Raw genomic sequence first — 14474 nt, forward strand, 5'->3', positions numbered from 1 at the left:
ACAATACAATGATGTTCCTCTGCCCCTTTATCTGGTAGGGTAGGTTACCATGCAGCCTCCTAAGCGACAACTTGACAATTTGCAATCCGACCAGCACTGTGGAGCAAGGGTGTCACCTGGTGGCCAGATCTGGAGTAACCAACATTACGACAGCAGGAAGATCCTAGGAAGCACTTGTGTAGTGGGAATCAGAGCAGCTTCCCAGTGACTCTAATGATTCTCACACAATGTCCACATCACATCTCTTCCCAGAAGTCCTGCACTCTCCCTTCTCTAGGCTTTACTCATGCTGGCCTCTTTGTCTTCACAGCCTATACTAACTGGAACACACGTATCCACCATCAGAAACACTCCGACCCTCCACCATGTGAGGGGATGCACTTTGTGCCCTGCACTGAATGAGGCACAGGGATTACAATCACCAAGCAATGGTTCCTTCCTCCAACAAACTAGTGCTATAATATTATTATTTACCAACATACAAAGCACAGGTGGTTCACATATCTATCTATCTATGTATCTATCTATCTATCTATCTATCTATCTATATATATATAATCTATTTATCTACCTATGTATCTATCTATCTATCTATCTATCTATCCAATCATTGATTCATTTATTTAATTCATTTTTGGTTTTATCAAGACAAGGTTTCTCTGTGGAACTTGGGCTGCCCTGGACTCATTTTGTAGACCAGGCTGGCCATGAACTTATAGAGATCCTCCTGCCTCTGCCTCCCAGACTGCTGGATTACAGGCATGCACCACCACGCTGGCTGACACAGGTGATTCTTATAATGGGTTCATAAGCTAAGAGGTGGTCTTAAGAGGTGACAGCCTGTGAGCCTCAGGAGTTTCTTCTAAGGTACTTCAAAGATGTAAAGGGTAGGCAAGACTTTCAGAGCGTGAGAAAAACAAGAGCATTCCAGGCATGAATAGAACAAGGAAACCGCAGTGGGTCCAGGAAACTGTCAGGATTGCTGTAGCCATTTGTGTGTCTGGTGGGCGTGGGGGCAGGGTGGTGCTGCTAGTGGCAGTGGTTGTGGTGGAGAGATGGCTGACTTGTAGGAACAATGGAACAGGAATGACAGCTTGTGATGTAAACCAAGTTTTCAATTTGAACATCTTAGGGCTAAAATGAAAAATAATTAAAGCCATGAATAAGTAAGTTGTTTTATGCTGCCTTAAAAAAAAGGGGGGGGGCCTATTTAGATCTATTTAAGGCAAGCACACAGGAATGTTGGTTAGAAAAGAAATGTATTCCATTGATGAGATAATTCAACGGACACTGTCATGAGCCTTTTATGTGCTAGGTTCTGTTCATACCCAAACCCTTTCTGAGGGGAATATTCATTCTGGAGTGTAACAGGGGTAGAGGGGAAACTAGGTGTCCCAGAAGTTGAATTGACAGAATTCTGGAGGAGGTCCATGGGTAAGAAAAAAGAGTCAACATTCCTGCCTAAGTGATATGGAGGGAAGTGAAGCCACACAGGGCTGGAATGTAGGAAAAGAAACACACGTTTTGAAGTGTAATCAGTAAACATGGCAAAAAAAAAAAAATTTGGAGCACTAATTCATCACCCACAAATTAACATTATAAGAACTATTTTGTGAAATTCAGAATAGTTTTGTAAGAGTATTAATGCATAACCTGATTATAAGACCCTGGAGCAGGACAGCACTAGAAAATAAGCCTGTAATTTTTCACCATGGCAGTCCTCGAAATCCCTTCGTCAGAAGCCTTCACAGCTCTTTCTTTGGCTAATTCCTGGTAATTAACACTCAACCAACCTTCTCAGCTGCTCTGGAGGCTGGCTTGTGGAACACAAGTTTATGGGCTGCTTAAGCTACCAAGTGAATTTGGGGCCAGCCTGGGCAACATAATGAAGCCTCGAGGCAAAATAAAAGGCAGGAAAGCTGGAGATATATCTCACACATGCCTAGCATAAGTAAGGTCCCAGGCTTGAGTTTCAGGCCCAGTCACCAAAACAAAACACCTCATCCTAAGTCTCCTCTGAGCAGACCAAGCCACCAGCCGCTCTTGCTATCAATCTGTTCCCGTTTATTCACTCATCTCTCTCTCTCATCTCTCATCATAGTATTGTGTACTGTAACATAAGCCAATGCAGTAGAAAATTTATGCCTGGGCTTTAAGATGTATCTTTGACATCACTATTGTCAAGAGGTGGATTTTTTTTAAACATATTTTTGCCTCGGGTTTATTTGTAAAAATAGCATAGGACACCGGTCATCTGAAAATAGTGTGTGGGTAGGTGTGTCACACCAGTCCATCTGTCTTCACATTGGCAGAAGCCTTTTCTATGGGGCCTTCACAGGGGCCTGGGCACCTTTGGGATCCTGATCTAGGGCTGAAGCCTGGACCTTAGCTGGAGCTGTGGCCTCTGCCTTGGTTTGAACCTTGGGCATTGGTTGGAAGAGCCTATGAGCCTTGGCCATGTAGCTGCGAGTCCACATCCCAAGCTTGGGATGAGTGATGAAAACAAGCTGCCTGAGTTTGTAGCTGGGGCCCTTTGGCATCTTGTGTTTAATGGCCTTAGGCTTCACAAGGGCTTTAATGGCCTCTGCACATGCACTCATTGTCTTTGCGTTGTTCAGGCCTTTCTTGTGCTTCTTGGCAAAGCACATGTTCTTCCTCAGGAACATGGGGTCGGTCAACCCCCTTAAGAGATTTGCATCTTTGTGACTGGGGTTTCTTGATGCCATTTCTGTAGCATTTGTGAGACTGGTTGTGTGAGGTGGTTATTGGACTTGGCCATGTCTTCACGGTAAACCGGGGCTCCCACAGTGCCTAGGACAAGAAGAACAAAGGTAGAACTCACCAGGTAAATTTGACTGCTAGGAAAAACCAAATATGACAGACATGATCAGTAGCCACTTGCTGACTTATAAGGCTAGAAACGCCCTAGAAATAGTCTCTGGGGGAATGATTTTGACACTCTTTTTTAACCTCGCTGTCATAAAAGAAATCTATTCTGCAGGAAAACACCAGATGTAGGAATCCTTTTGACTTTTCCACAGAACTAAGGGCCTTCCAAGGATCCCACCCCAAGCTACAGATGTGTGAGTCAAGAAGCCGTTTGAGAGGAAATTCACTCTTGCCATTTTGTTTCCCATTTCTTTTCAGCTGAGGCCTCTGTTGGGAGTTTCTGGCTCAAAGTACGGGCATGAAAAATTGCACTATGCATGCCACAGTTCCCTGCTGAAGTGCTGGAGGAAGCCCTTCTCTGGGCACAAGGTAAGTGGTGCTGTACAGCTGGTGCCTGGGCCTTCTGCTTGTGATTCAGGAGAAATGACCCTGAGGTCTTATCTCTGAGGAGAGATAAACTTCTTATCTCTGGTAATTCTAACTTCCCATTATTCATATTCTTCTTGTCTCATTGAAATGTCTCATCATTCAATCATGCCAAAAGCACTCAAGGGCCATCAGGGAGCTTCAGCAAGTCAAAGGGAGTTTTGAATCAAGCCTCAGGACTTTTTGTTCATTTATTACTTATTCTAATGTTTTTATTACTCTAGGCTTTACACTTTGGTTTGGAATGCTTTGAATTAAATGTATGTACATTTTAAGTTAATTTTTGTAGTACTCTGCAATGAGACTCAAGATCATTTTCTGGGGATATGAAATAGACAGTTTCATGCAGTTTGGTGTAGTGCAGTTGAGTGCAGTTGAGTTCATGCAGTTCAGCTCATGGAGTTCAGAGGAAGTTTTTCCAAGCAGAGCATCCTGTGCAGGCATCACCTACATTTAAACTCATCGGTGTTCCTTCTTTTAGGCACTTTGGTTGTTTAATGAATGGGTGTCTCTTCTCCTATCTGAGCTAAAAAGAAGCATCACAGCCATCTTTGGAGGCAAATTCTTTATTTCAGTAAAAGGTGATATTTCCACTTAAACTCATGGAAATTTGAGCTCAAATTCCAGTATTGTCACCTTGAACAAATGACCATGTTTGTTTGTTTGTTTGTTTTACTGTATATACCCAAGTAATAATACAGAATCAATAATACATCTATTGCTGAGTATGAGACCTCAATGTGATATAGACAACCCACCCTCTATCAAACAATTGACTTTGTTTCAGATGACCGGTGTCCTATGCTATTTTTGCAAATAAACCCGAGGCAAAAATATGTTTTAAAAAATCCACCTCTTGACAATAGTGATGTCAAAGATACATCTTAAAGATAGGCATAAATTTTATTACCCAACCACAGCTTCCCCCACTTCCCCTTTGCACCCTCCTATCCACTCATCTGTTTCTCTTCAGAAAAGTGCTAGCCTTCCATGGATATCAATCAAATGGCATATCAAGCTGTGGTAAGATTTCCTACCTCCTCTCACACTGAAATTGGAAAAAGCAACTCAGTATGAGAAAAGGCTCCCAAGAAGCAGGTAAAAGAGTCAGAAGCAGCCTCTGCTCCCACTGTTTGGAGTCCTTCAAAAGACCAAGCTACACAACTATAACACATACGCAGTGGGCCTACGTCAGTCTGATGCAGGCTCCCTATGAACCTAGGTTAATTGATTCTGTAAGTTTTCTTGTGGTGTTCTTGACCCCTCTGGCTCCTCCTTCCCCCTCTTCCATAGGATTCCTGGAGCTCCACCTAATATTTGGCCATGGTCTCTGCATTTGTGTCCATCAGTTGTTGGATGAAGCCTCCCTGATGACAATTGGGCTAGGCAGCATTCTATGAGTATAGCAGAGTATCATCAGGAATCACTTCACTGACTTTTTGTTGTTGTTCAGTCCTGTTTGGTTCTACCCTAGGTCTCTGGGCTATACAGCCTCTGGTTCCTGGCTATCTATCCTGGCAGTAACATGTATAAGCTCCCTTTTGTGGCATGGGTCTAAAGCTGGACCAGTTTTTGCTTGGCCACTCTATCAATTTCTGCACGACCTTTACCCCAGCACATCTTGTAGGCACACACACACACACACACAACTGTAGGCTTAAGGTTTTGTGGCTGAGCTGGCACCCCAATCCCTCCACTGGTGTGACTCTGAGATTTTATCTTACACCTGTCAGAATGCTTAAGATAAAAAACACAAGTGATTGCTCATACTGGTGAAAATGTGGAGCAAGAGGAACACTCCTCCATTGCTGGTGGGAGTGCAAACTTGTACAGCTACTTTGGGAAGCAATATGGCAGTTTCTCAGAAACTGGGAATTGATCTATATCAAGATCCAGCTATATCATTCCAAAGGGTGTTCCATCCTACCACAAGGACACTTGCTCAACTATCTTCATAGTGCTTTAGTCAGAATAGCTAGAAACTGGAAACAGCCTAGATGTCCCTCAGCCAAAGAAAGAATAAAGAAAATGTGGTACATTTACTCAATGAAGTATTTCTCAGCTGTTAAAAAATATCATGCAATTTGCAGGCAAATGGATGGAACTAGAAAAAAAAATCATCCTTAGTGAGACCCAGAAAGACAAAAAGAATGTGCTCACTTATAAGTGAATATTATCTGTAAAGGATAACCATGCTACAAATCCACAGACCCAGAAACACTAGGTAACAAGGAGGGCTCAAGGGGAATACATGAATTTTCCTGGGAAGGGTTAATAGGATAGATACCAAGGGTAGATCGGGGTTAAGAGGGAGGAATAGAGAGGGGAACCGGAGGGATCAGGTGAGGTAAGGGGAGAGAGAAAGAGTACTGGGAGAGAGAACTAGAATTGGGAGATGCCTCAGGGACACTAGGAACCTCATACAGGAAACTCCCAGGAATCTACAAGGATGGACCCAGTTAAGACTCCTAGCAATGGGGACTATGGAGACTGAACAGGTTGTCCCCTGTAACTAGGCAAGAGAACTGACTCTTTTCCATTGGTTTTCTTTCTTTCCCCTTAAAAAGGATTATTGGGATAAATTACATGTTAGAGCCCAACCTATCTGGTCAAGTGATTGAAAGCTTTATCCTCTACGATTCTGTTACATAAGAAAAACTAAACAATAAGATGATACTAAGAATCCAAACATAACTAGGAATTCTGGGAAAGCTTCCTGTGAATATTATTTGATAAAAATTTGTGGGAGAGCCTTGTGTCCTGCCCTGTTTACTTCTGATTTGGATTTGGCTGTTTTAAAGTAGGGGACAGCCCAGAACTCTAACTCTATCAGGAAAAAACAAACAACAGAAATGGGTAACAAATCGTTTGTTCAAACCCAAAGCCAAATTGGCCCAACTATTGCTGGGATAGTAGTAGAAGCCAATTTCTGGAGTGCTTACAACAAAATCATTTCTAAGGATAATATTTTCCAGACTTTTATAGGGATAACTAGGGGTAGATTTTTGGTCTGCAGACTCCACAGTTTCCAGGCATCCAATGGGCTGCTGAGAACACTCCCTCCTATCCTAAGCCACTCCCACACAGGGACTTCCATAGGCAATGACACGGAGGATAACTTGGTGAGCAAGGGTGCAAGAACAGTGTATAATAAACAAATGGATTGTGCTTTGTGGAAGGTACAAACAAACTGCTGCAGGAAGACTGAAGTCAAAGGTTGCCAAGGACTTCTTAAATAAGAAAGCACAGTTAGCCATGTGGCTAACTGGTCCAAACTAATGTGCTCTGGCTGCTGCAGCTGGAGATGCCCCTCCAGTGGGAATTTAAGCTGCAAATGATATATATTAGCATGCACGAGAAGCAGAAATCCACTCTATGATAGGTAGACCAATTAGCAAACATATAGGTTGGGTATGTAGTGGTGTGGACCTTCAACGAAACACTTGTGCAGAACCTAAAAATTAACTCAGTGATACTGTCTTGTTTGCCAAGAACCAATCCAGATCCAAGCTGGGAACAGGAAGTAGCCTGTAGGATGTAAGAATAGATCTAGTCAGGTCGTGCTCCTCCAACTGGAGTCTCTTTGCTTTTCCATTATGGCTGGATATATAGACATTATTCCAGTCAGATCTGTCTAGAAACTTTTTTCATTGGAAAACTACTGCAATGAAAAGAACCACATGACTGGAAAAACAGTCCCTGAGAAAAGATATACTAGGGACTTGAACGTTTGCTATTCAATCATAAGGTTCAAAGTCTGGGTCCCTGGACCAACAGAATCTGCCAGGTGTTTTGGATCTATCTTTAATCTAAGCTCAGAAGTAAGTAGAGGCAAGAGGATTACTGAGGCTTATTGAATATTGAGGCCCAGGTTCAGGGAGAGGCCTGACCTCAAAGGACTGGATGAGGATAGAGGACATCTGATGTTCTCTTCTGGCCCCCATACATGTACCAAGATGTGCATGGGCATATATCCACAATCCCTCACACATAGGTCAGCAAATCCGTAACTGCTACCAATGAAAGAGCTAATGGCAAAAGACAACATAGAAGCTATGCTTAGGGATGAGACTGAAAGGAGAGATTCACTTCAGCTGAACTGAACATCCTCTGGCTGTCAGAGTATAACAACAAAGTGACTGGGGAAAAAAAAAACAACCAGAATTCCTGGGTTGCCTAACAGTCTCAATTTATATTTTACTCTGTGGGCTTTTGCAGAATTATTTCTCCATGTCTTCTTGGGCTGGTATGTTTAGAGCGGCATTACTAAATCATGATTCCCATCCTATGCTAGGAAGAAATCTCCAAGTCACTGAAAGGAAGGGAACGATGAGCTAAGGAGCCAGGATGAGATATATGGGGGTGGCATACATCAGAAACATTTTAAATCAAAAGTAATGGAATTCTTGACAAATAGAACCAGAGATGATCAACCTAGTTCCCTCAAAATGCTCGGAAATACGCAGTCACATCACCCAGGAAGTGGACTCTGCATTTTTTTCCTCCCTGACATGTTCAATCTGGTGTTTTTTCATCTTGACACTTCTCACTGAGTGCTGAGGAGATTTCCACCACCATCTAGAGCCATTAATTGCCACTCATATGGAGCAGGAGAAAACGTTGTTAAAATGGGATTTCTTTGAAAAAAGATTTCCTCTAAAGTATCCCAGATGGTTAATTACATCTTATTAGCCTAAACTGGGCTGCACGGTCACCCTGAGGAAAAGCTAAGTAGAAAAGTAATGGACAAGATGAGTGAGTGGTTGAGAACAGAGTACTGTGGAATCTACCTTCTCCCAGAGGCTGAGAATGGTGCTGACCATGAACCAGTGTTCTATTAGAAAGGGAGGAGTGAAGAATCAGGAGGTGAGGACTGGCTGTGATTGCAACCCTATTCATTAGGGGAATTTGGGGTTGAGAGATGGCTAGTGACGTAGTTACACCTCCCATTTCCCAGGTTCATTTCCATGGCGTTCTTCAGGTCCTGAAAGTCTTTTTTGTCAGTGGGCCACAATGACTATCTTTAAGTCTGCCCACTCAGAGTTTTAACCAACTGTATTTCTGCCTGAAGCATCACAGATTTTTATCCATATCACAAATTAAATTTCAGATGAAGGATAGCTAAAACTACTCATATAAAATACCCTAAATACAGTTACTTACTTTTACCTTAATGAGAAAATAGCTTTCCGTAAGCATTTTGGGTATAATCATTCATCATACAACACACACACACACACACACACACACACACACACACACACGCACACACACACACGATACTGAAGCAGCAATGTACCTTGACAGTCAACCCAGTTTGATCATTGGCCTCCAGTCAGGTACATTTGTAACTACTGCTCACAGAGATGGCTCTTACTTTTATGCTTCTGTAAGAAATCCCACTTCCCCCATAAGAGACTACCTAGTCACCAGGCCTAGTCTGGTGGTGGATATCATCTGCCACTGACGTCACGGGAACACGATGAAACATTCATCTTCAACTGCATTTAACTTACCTCTACTGGGTGAGAGTTAGAGAAAATGCCTGCTCTCCTTTGTCCTTCTCCTCCTCTTCATTTTCTTTAAGTAAAACAGGGTCTCACTTCGTAGTCCAGGTTGCCCTTTAACTCTTGACTCCCCTGCCTCCACCTCTGGAGTGCTGGGATCACAGGCACCCACACCATATTTGCCTACAAACCCAACAACACAACCTCAGGCCCCAACAAGACCAAGTGAGAGAACAGACTGAGCTCTATCTTTTGTTCAGAGGGACCTAAACTCCCCAGTAAGACACACACACACACACACACACACACACACACACACACACACACACACGGACTAATGCTTAACTTGATTCACCTTCGACCTGAAATTAATAGGCAAAAAATGGCTCTTGTTTTTCCTTCAAGAACCCAATCTGGAGAAACAGATGTCAAGGATAAGGAGCAGCACGCATTCTTGGGAAGGGAAGAGAACAGGGAAAAAGGATTAAGCCTTGATGTGTGTGCTCCTACTCTACCAGCACTCACCCTATGGCCACGCTTTGTACTAAGCCTGTAGTTATGGTAATTACCAAACAGTCTGGAAATTCACTTAAATGCTGGTGAATGATTGAGAAGGGTTCTGCGGACACTAAGGAAACGGGCCTCAGAAATTAAGTGGTTCACATTAATGACAGCATCATTATTATTGCAGGGTAACTTCAGTTAATATGCGTTTATAGGTGTACTCTGGAGAGACTCAAGCCACAGTGAAGAGGGACTCTATGCAGCACAGGTAAAGACACATTGAGTGCCCATAGGCTGCACAGCAAGACTTGGACACCCCTGCTTCACAGTCTACCAGAGCAGAAGCTTCTGTTATTTCTTGCACTTGGCCTGGTGGTTCTGCTGGTGTGTGTCTGTGTCTAACGGGATTTTAGGTCTTTACGAACAAAAGATAAAGTCTAGTGCATTAGCTCACTTAAAGCACACAGCAACAGGTTTATGGGAAAAGAACAAGAAAGCAAAAGGAAGTAAGACATTAGTTCTTGCCCCTTTGGTGTGGCTACAGCACAATCCAGAGTCTAGCAATGTTAGGAGGTTGACAAAGAGATGGCTCTGGATGTGAAGACCTTGTGGACAGAGAACATCTCTTGTTTTATTTGTGCAGCTGCCTCCCATATCATCCTACCTAAGAATCAGTCTATTCCTACCTGGATTAGTTGAACATCAAAGGTCTCACTGCAGTCCTTGGGCCCTAGAAGCAAAGACTAACATCAGCAAGCAGAAAAAGGACAAAAGGAAGGCAGATGTCAGGGATGATGATGCTAAGGCACCATGGCATAGCACCTGACTAGCACACAAAAACACAGCCAGGCTTCAGTTCTCAGCAACACAAGGCGGGGCGGGGGGGGGGGGGGAGGGATGGAAGGAGAAAGGAGGGAGGGAGAAAGAAGGAGGAGGAAGAGGAAAAAGGGACATGGGAAAAGACAGAGAGATGTGAAAAGAAGCAAAAAAGCAGCAAAGCAGAGACAGAAGGGACAAACCCAAGGGCTAGGGGAAAACTTCAGGCCAGATAAGAATTCTTTTCTCCAGCTAAAGTCATGGGCTTTCCCTCACTGTTGAGTGTCACCACTCAGATCCCAGCAGCTGCACATGGAATGCCCTCTCTGCCTTGCTCAAGTCATAGTACACGAGCCATATCAAGTCCAAGATCCTGTCCACCCCTGCTCTCAGAAGACACGTGTGGTTATCAGCAGCATTTACTCTTTGCAACTATGCCCCTGTCTGTCTATGGAGCCAACAGTCACCTTAGGCTCCAATGGGAAAGAGAAACAAAGGCCTACAATCCAAGACACTTCCCTAAGGGTCATTTCAGTCCCTCGCCCTTCTTCTGTCATCAATTCCACACATCACAGGTGGCACCCAACAGTGCAGGGCTATCACATGGAAGGCACATGTCCATGTAAATATAAGAACACACTCCTCCTCTCTACCTTGCTGCCCATCACTTTCAAAGCCTCACACCAACTGCTCATTTCTTACTCCTCTTTCTTATTTGTTATCTTGGTTACTCATTTCCAGTTATTGAAATTCTCTGTGAAATGTAAACGAATGCCATGGTAAGCAATCAACAGATCAAAATGTTAGGAGAGAGAAAACTTATGAGACAGTTAAGGTTCCAGTTCAGAAATGATTGCTTTAACCTTTATGGAGAAAACACAAAACAAAACTCCATAGCTGCACAGACTAAGTGCTGTTTATAAAAACAAGAAGCCACCATAGGAAGAATTCACTGAATCCTGGAGCTAGTGGCTTTACTGTTCCAAAGGCAGCAAGAACAGCTGGGTTTCTGGATCCCAGGGACAGTTCTCCTAAGGTCCAACATGGGCCACTGAACTACTAAGACCCAAGGGAGACTATGCTACAGACCAGTGGGCAAGTCTCCATAGGAATTGAGAGTACCAATGTCATGACTCATGCATTGTCACAGTGCATGTCACATGCACTCAGGGATATGATAAATCACAACAAAAACTTGCTTTTGACACATCATCAATAAAATCCACTAGTCTAGACATACTCTACAATGATTATGTCAATGATTATATTTAAGAGCAAGCACAACATGTGACATGAAAATATCCAGTGTGAGTTCTAATACATAAGATGTGCACATCCTAGTCAAAGATGGGTTATAGCTTCTGAGGGCAAAGGAAGAAAAAAAAAAGATGACACTGTAGGTTAAGTAACAATAAACTAGCCAGAAATAAAAATAAAGGAAAGGAGATAGCTATTGAATAAGAATTATGCTTAGAGATGATCTTTCAAAGTACTGAATAAAATATAGAATTTAGGAGAAAAGATAATGGGGACAGGGGTAGTTCAGAAATGAGTATCAGAATGGACTATATGTGAAAAAGAGGTAAGAACCAAAGAGGCCCAAGATACTCGCTCAATGCACAATCTGAAATGTTCATTATATGGCTGCTCCAAATGCATGGCTTTTCACTCTGCATCAAGATGCTGGGAAGACCAAGAGAGTATCATTTATGATAATCCATTCCAGTAGAAGCTGGCCAAGGACACAGTTTCTTCAGAATTTAAACGAATTAAAAATAAAAATGAAAATAAAAACATGTTTTAGAATGGAGAAATCTATTTGCCTTTATTTATGATGACAGGGAATTGTCAGTCAATACCTGTTTAGTGAGAGGTAGAAAGACACTCATTTTGATTGGCCTTAAAAACACCAAATTTTCTTCATGTTTGCTTGAACAAGTACACTGTCCTCGTGAATTCAAACTGTACTTCTCAATCTGCCTCTGCAGGCCAGGAGCTATCCTTCCAAGCTGTACACTCACTGGTGCAGGCTGCTTCATGGTGGTTGTTTCTTATTACATTTTACATGAGATTAAAAACATGAGTGTAAATTGTTAAAAATATAGCTCTTGTAGGAATGCACCTTTTCAACCATAAAGATTTTACTAAACATTTTTAGCACATTTCAATAGGATTGATCATTATCACAGTCTTTTAATGTCAAAGAAAATAATAACTTATGGCTTAAAATAGATTTTTAACCTGACAGGACAAATGCAACAGACATAAAATCTGAGAGGAGAAAGTGAGGTACGGGTAGCCAGGTGTTCTCAGTGCTTTAATACTTCATTTTCAAAAGTAAACACAGTACTAACCATCAGTTCAATTCCAGTGACTAGAAACCTAAAACTGCATTAATGAATCAGTGTTGAAGTCTAACGCCAGAATGACCCTTCAACAGTATTACCAAATAGGTAAGTCCACTCTAAAAAGCCAATCACAATGCAAAATTCTGACCAAACTAAAGTGGTTCTGTTACATGGTGGCACTAGAGTCTGTCTCTCTGTAGGGATGCAATTTACCATAACAACCAAGGATAGGATTACATAGAAACAGAATTATACAAGGCTTGATGCAATTGAATATGGGGGATTAAGTATTTTTAATGTCTGGGTTACAATTCCTGTCACAACACAAGTTCTACTGCATAACTTACAATGGCCTGAAACCTTTTTAGCAACAAAATTATATATTTAAAGATAATTCCTATATGTTACATTAACTGTAGACATCACAGCCACTTTAGCCTTTTGTTAACTTAGAACAGTACAACTTTCCCCAGAGAAACCAAGTGATCACATTTCCGTCAGCAGTCCAGGACTGCTTCCATAATCAGCACCAACTGTCTGCTGTCCCTTAGCTCCAGAGTGAACTGTCTAATGAACAGGAAGCAGGGGGACAGGAATCCGATTAGTGAGAGACAACTCCCAGCAACCATTGCATTTTCACATTTTTCATTGTAAAACGTCCCATTTAGGTGAGACATAAGAGAGGGTACCAACTGTCAAACTGGCCCAAGGCTCCTTTGTTCCATAAGATCTTAACCCTTCTAAACCACAAATGGCATTCAAACTGAGCTATAAAGAGTTAGGTACATGAAAATAAATGCAATATGCTTTAGGAGGTGTAAAGACAGGCTTTTAAGTGTCTGCTTGACAATATTCAAGTGTGACACTCCTGTGAACACTGAGACATATTCTCCACTGCAGCACATGTTGCTTTCCATTTGTTCCTGGCCTGCTACTATCACATAAGGTCACTAGGGTGCCAAACAGCCCATCTGGTCATGAAGAGATACAGGACTGTCAGCTGACCAAAAGCACATGGATACCACCGTGCCACTGGCCCAAATGGCATGAAATCCATGTTTGTATCCCTGAAAAAAGAATGGCCACTATCTCCACATTGCTCCACCCTAAAGCAGCGATGCCCATCAATGCTTCTCCACATTCCCAACACACCATAGCGAAAGAAATCCATTCAAAAGCTTAAAAATCACAGCCCGAATCCATGTACCCGTGATCCTTTGTAAATCCTAAAGTGTAGAAGTATTCTTAGCTTTGACCAAGAATTCTATTGGAATGAACAAAAGACATCTTTTAAAGTAATTTTAAGTATACTCTTATTATTATATTTCTACATAGATTATTCAATATTCTTTGTGGACATAATTTAATCAACAATATATCATAATGTCAACACTACATGATCCAGAATGAGATTCTGGCTACAGAGGAAGCTTAATTATTAAGCAACGCCTTTCTAAAAAGCTTCTGTATTTCTGATTGATACGGAAAGAAAGAAAAAGCATCTCTCGTTGAAGTAACACTGAGGTTCAGCTTGGGCCCCTTCTGTGTTGAACATAATTGACTCTTCAGGAGAAAATGGTGAGACTCAGTCAATAAGTTACAGTCATCTTCAGGAAAAGTCTATGGGCAGCTCCGGGGTGACCACTGTGTACCGTGGGTCTAGTCTGGGGATGAAATTGTGAAATTCTCTAGACGCACCAGTGCCAAACACATCCAGGACTTTCCGGTTCATGAGCGCAAACCTGTGAAAGTGAAGACAGAGCAGACACCAGTAAAGACATTCATGAAGTAAACTAATCGCTTCCTTTGATATAGTTTAGTTCTCACAAAATGGAAGGACAGGTGGGCAAGGCAGTTTCGAACATTGCACGGGCACCTCAATATTTAAAAGTCACTATCCTGGATTTTATTTATAAAGATAATTCCCAGGGTCAAAATTATTATTTCAGGCACATCTAGAACTCTTTACATTAGGGGGTTTCAA

The 14474-nt window shown here is 42.1% G+C and overlaps 1 protein-coding gene across 1 annotated transcript in view; it reads right to left on the reverse strand.

The window, feature by feature from the left end:
• Window positions 1–12441: 12441 nt before the first annotated feature.
• Window positions 12442–14474, reverse strand: part of TMEM135 (transmembrane protein 135) — a 165254-nt gene continuing 163221 nt past the window's right edge. The window contains exon 15 of the mRNA XM_084759687.1: window positions 12442–14232. Within this exon, the coding sequence (XP_084615813.1) occupies window positions 14100–14232 (133 nt within the window). The 3' untranslated portion in view covers window positions 12442–14099. The remainder of the gene's footprint in view (window positions 14233–14474) is intronic.

The sequence above is a fragment of the Acomys minous genome (genome assembly GCF_964271855.1).
Source record: "Acomys minous genome assembly, chromosome: 2".
NCBI classification, from domain to species: Eukaryota; Metazoa; Chordata; class Mammalia; order Rodentia; family Muridae; genus Acomys; species Acomys minous.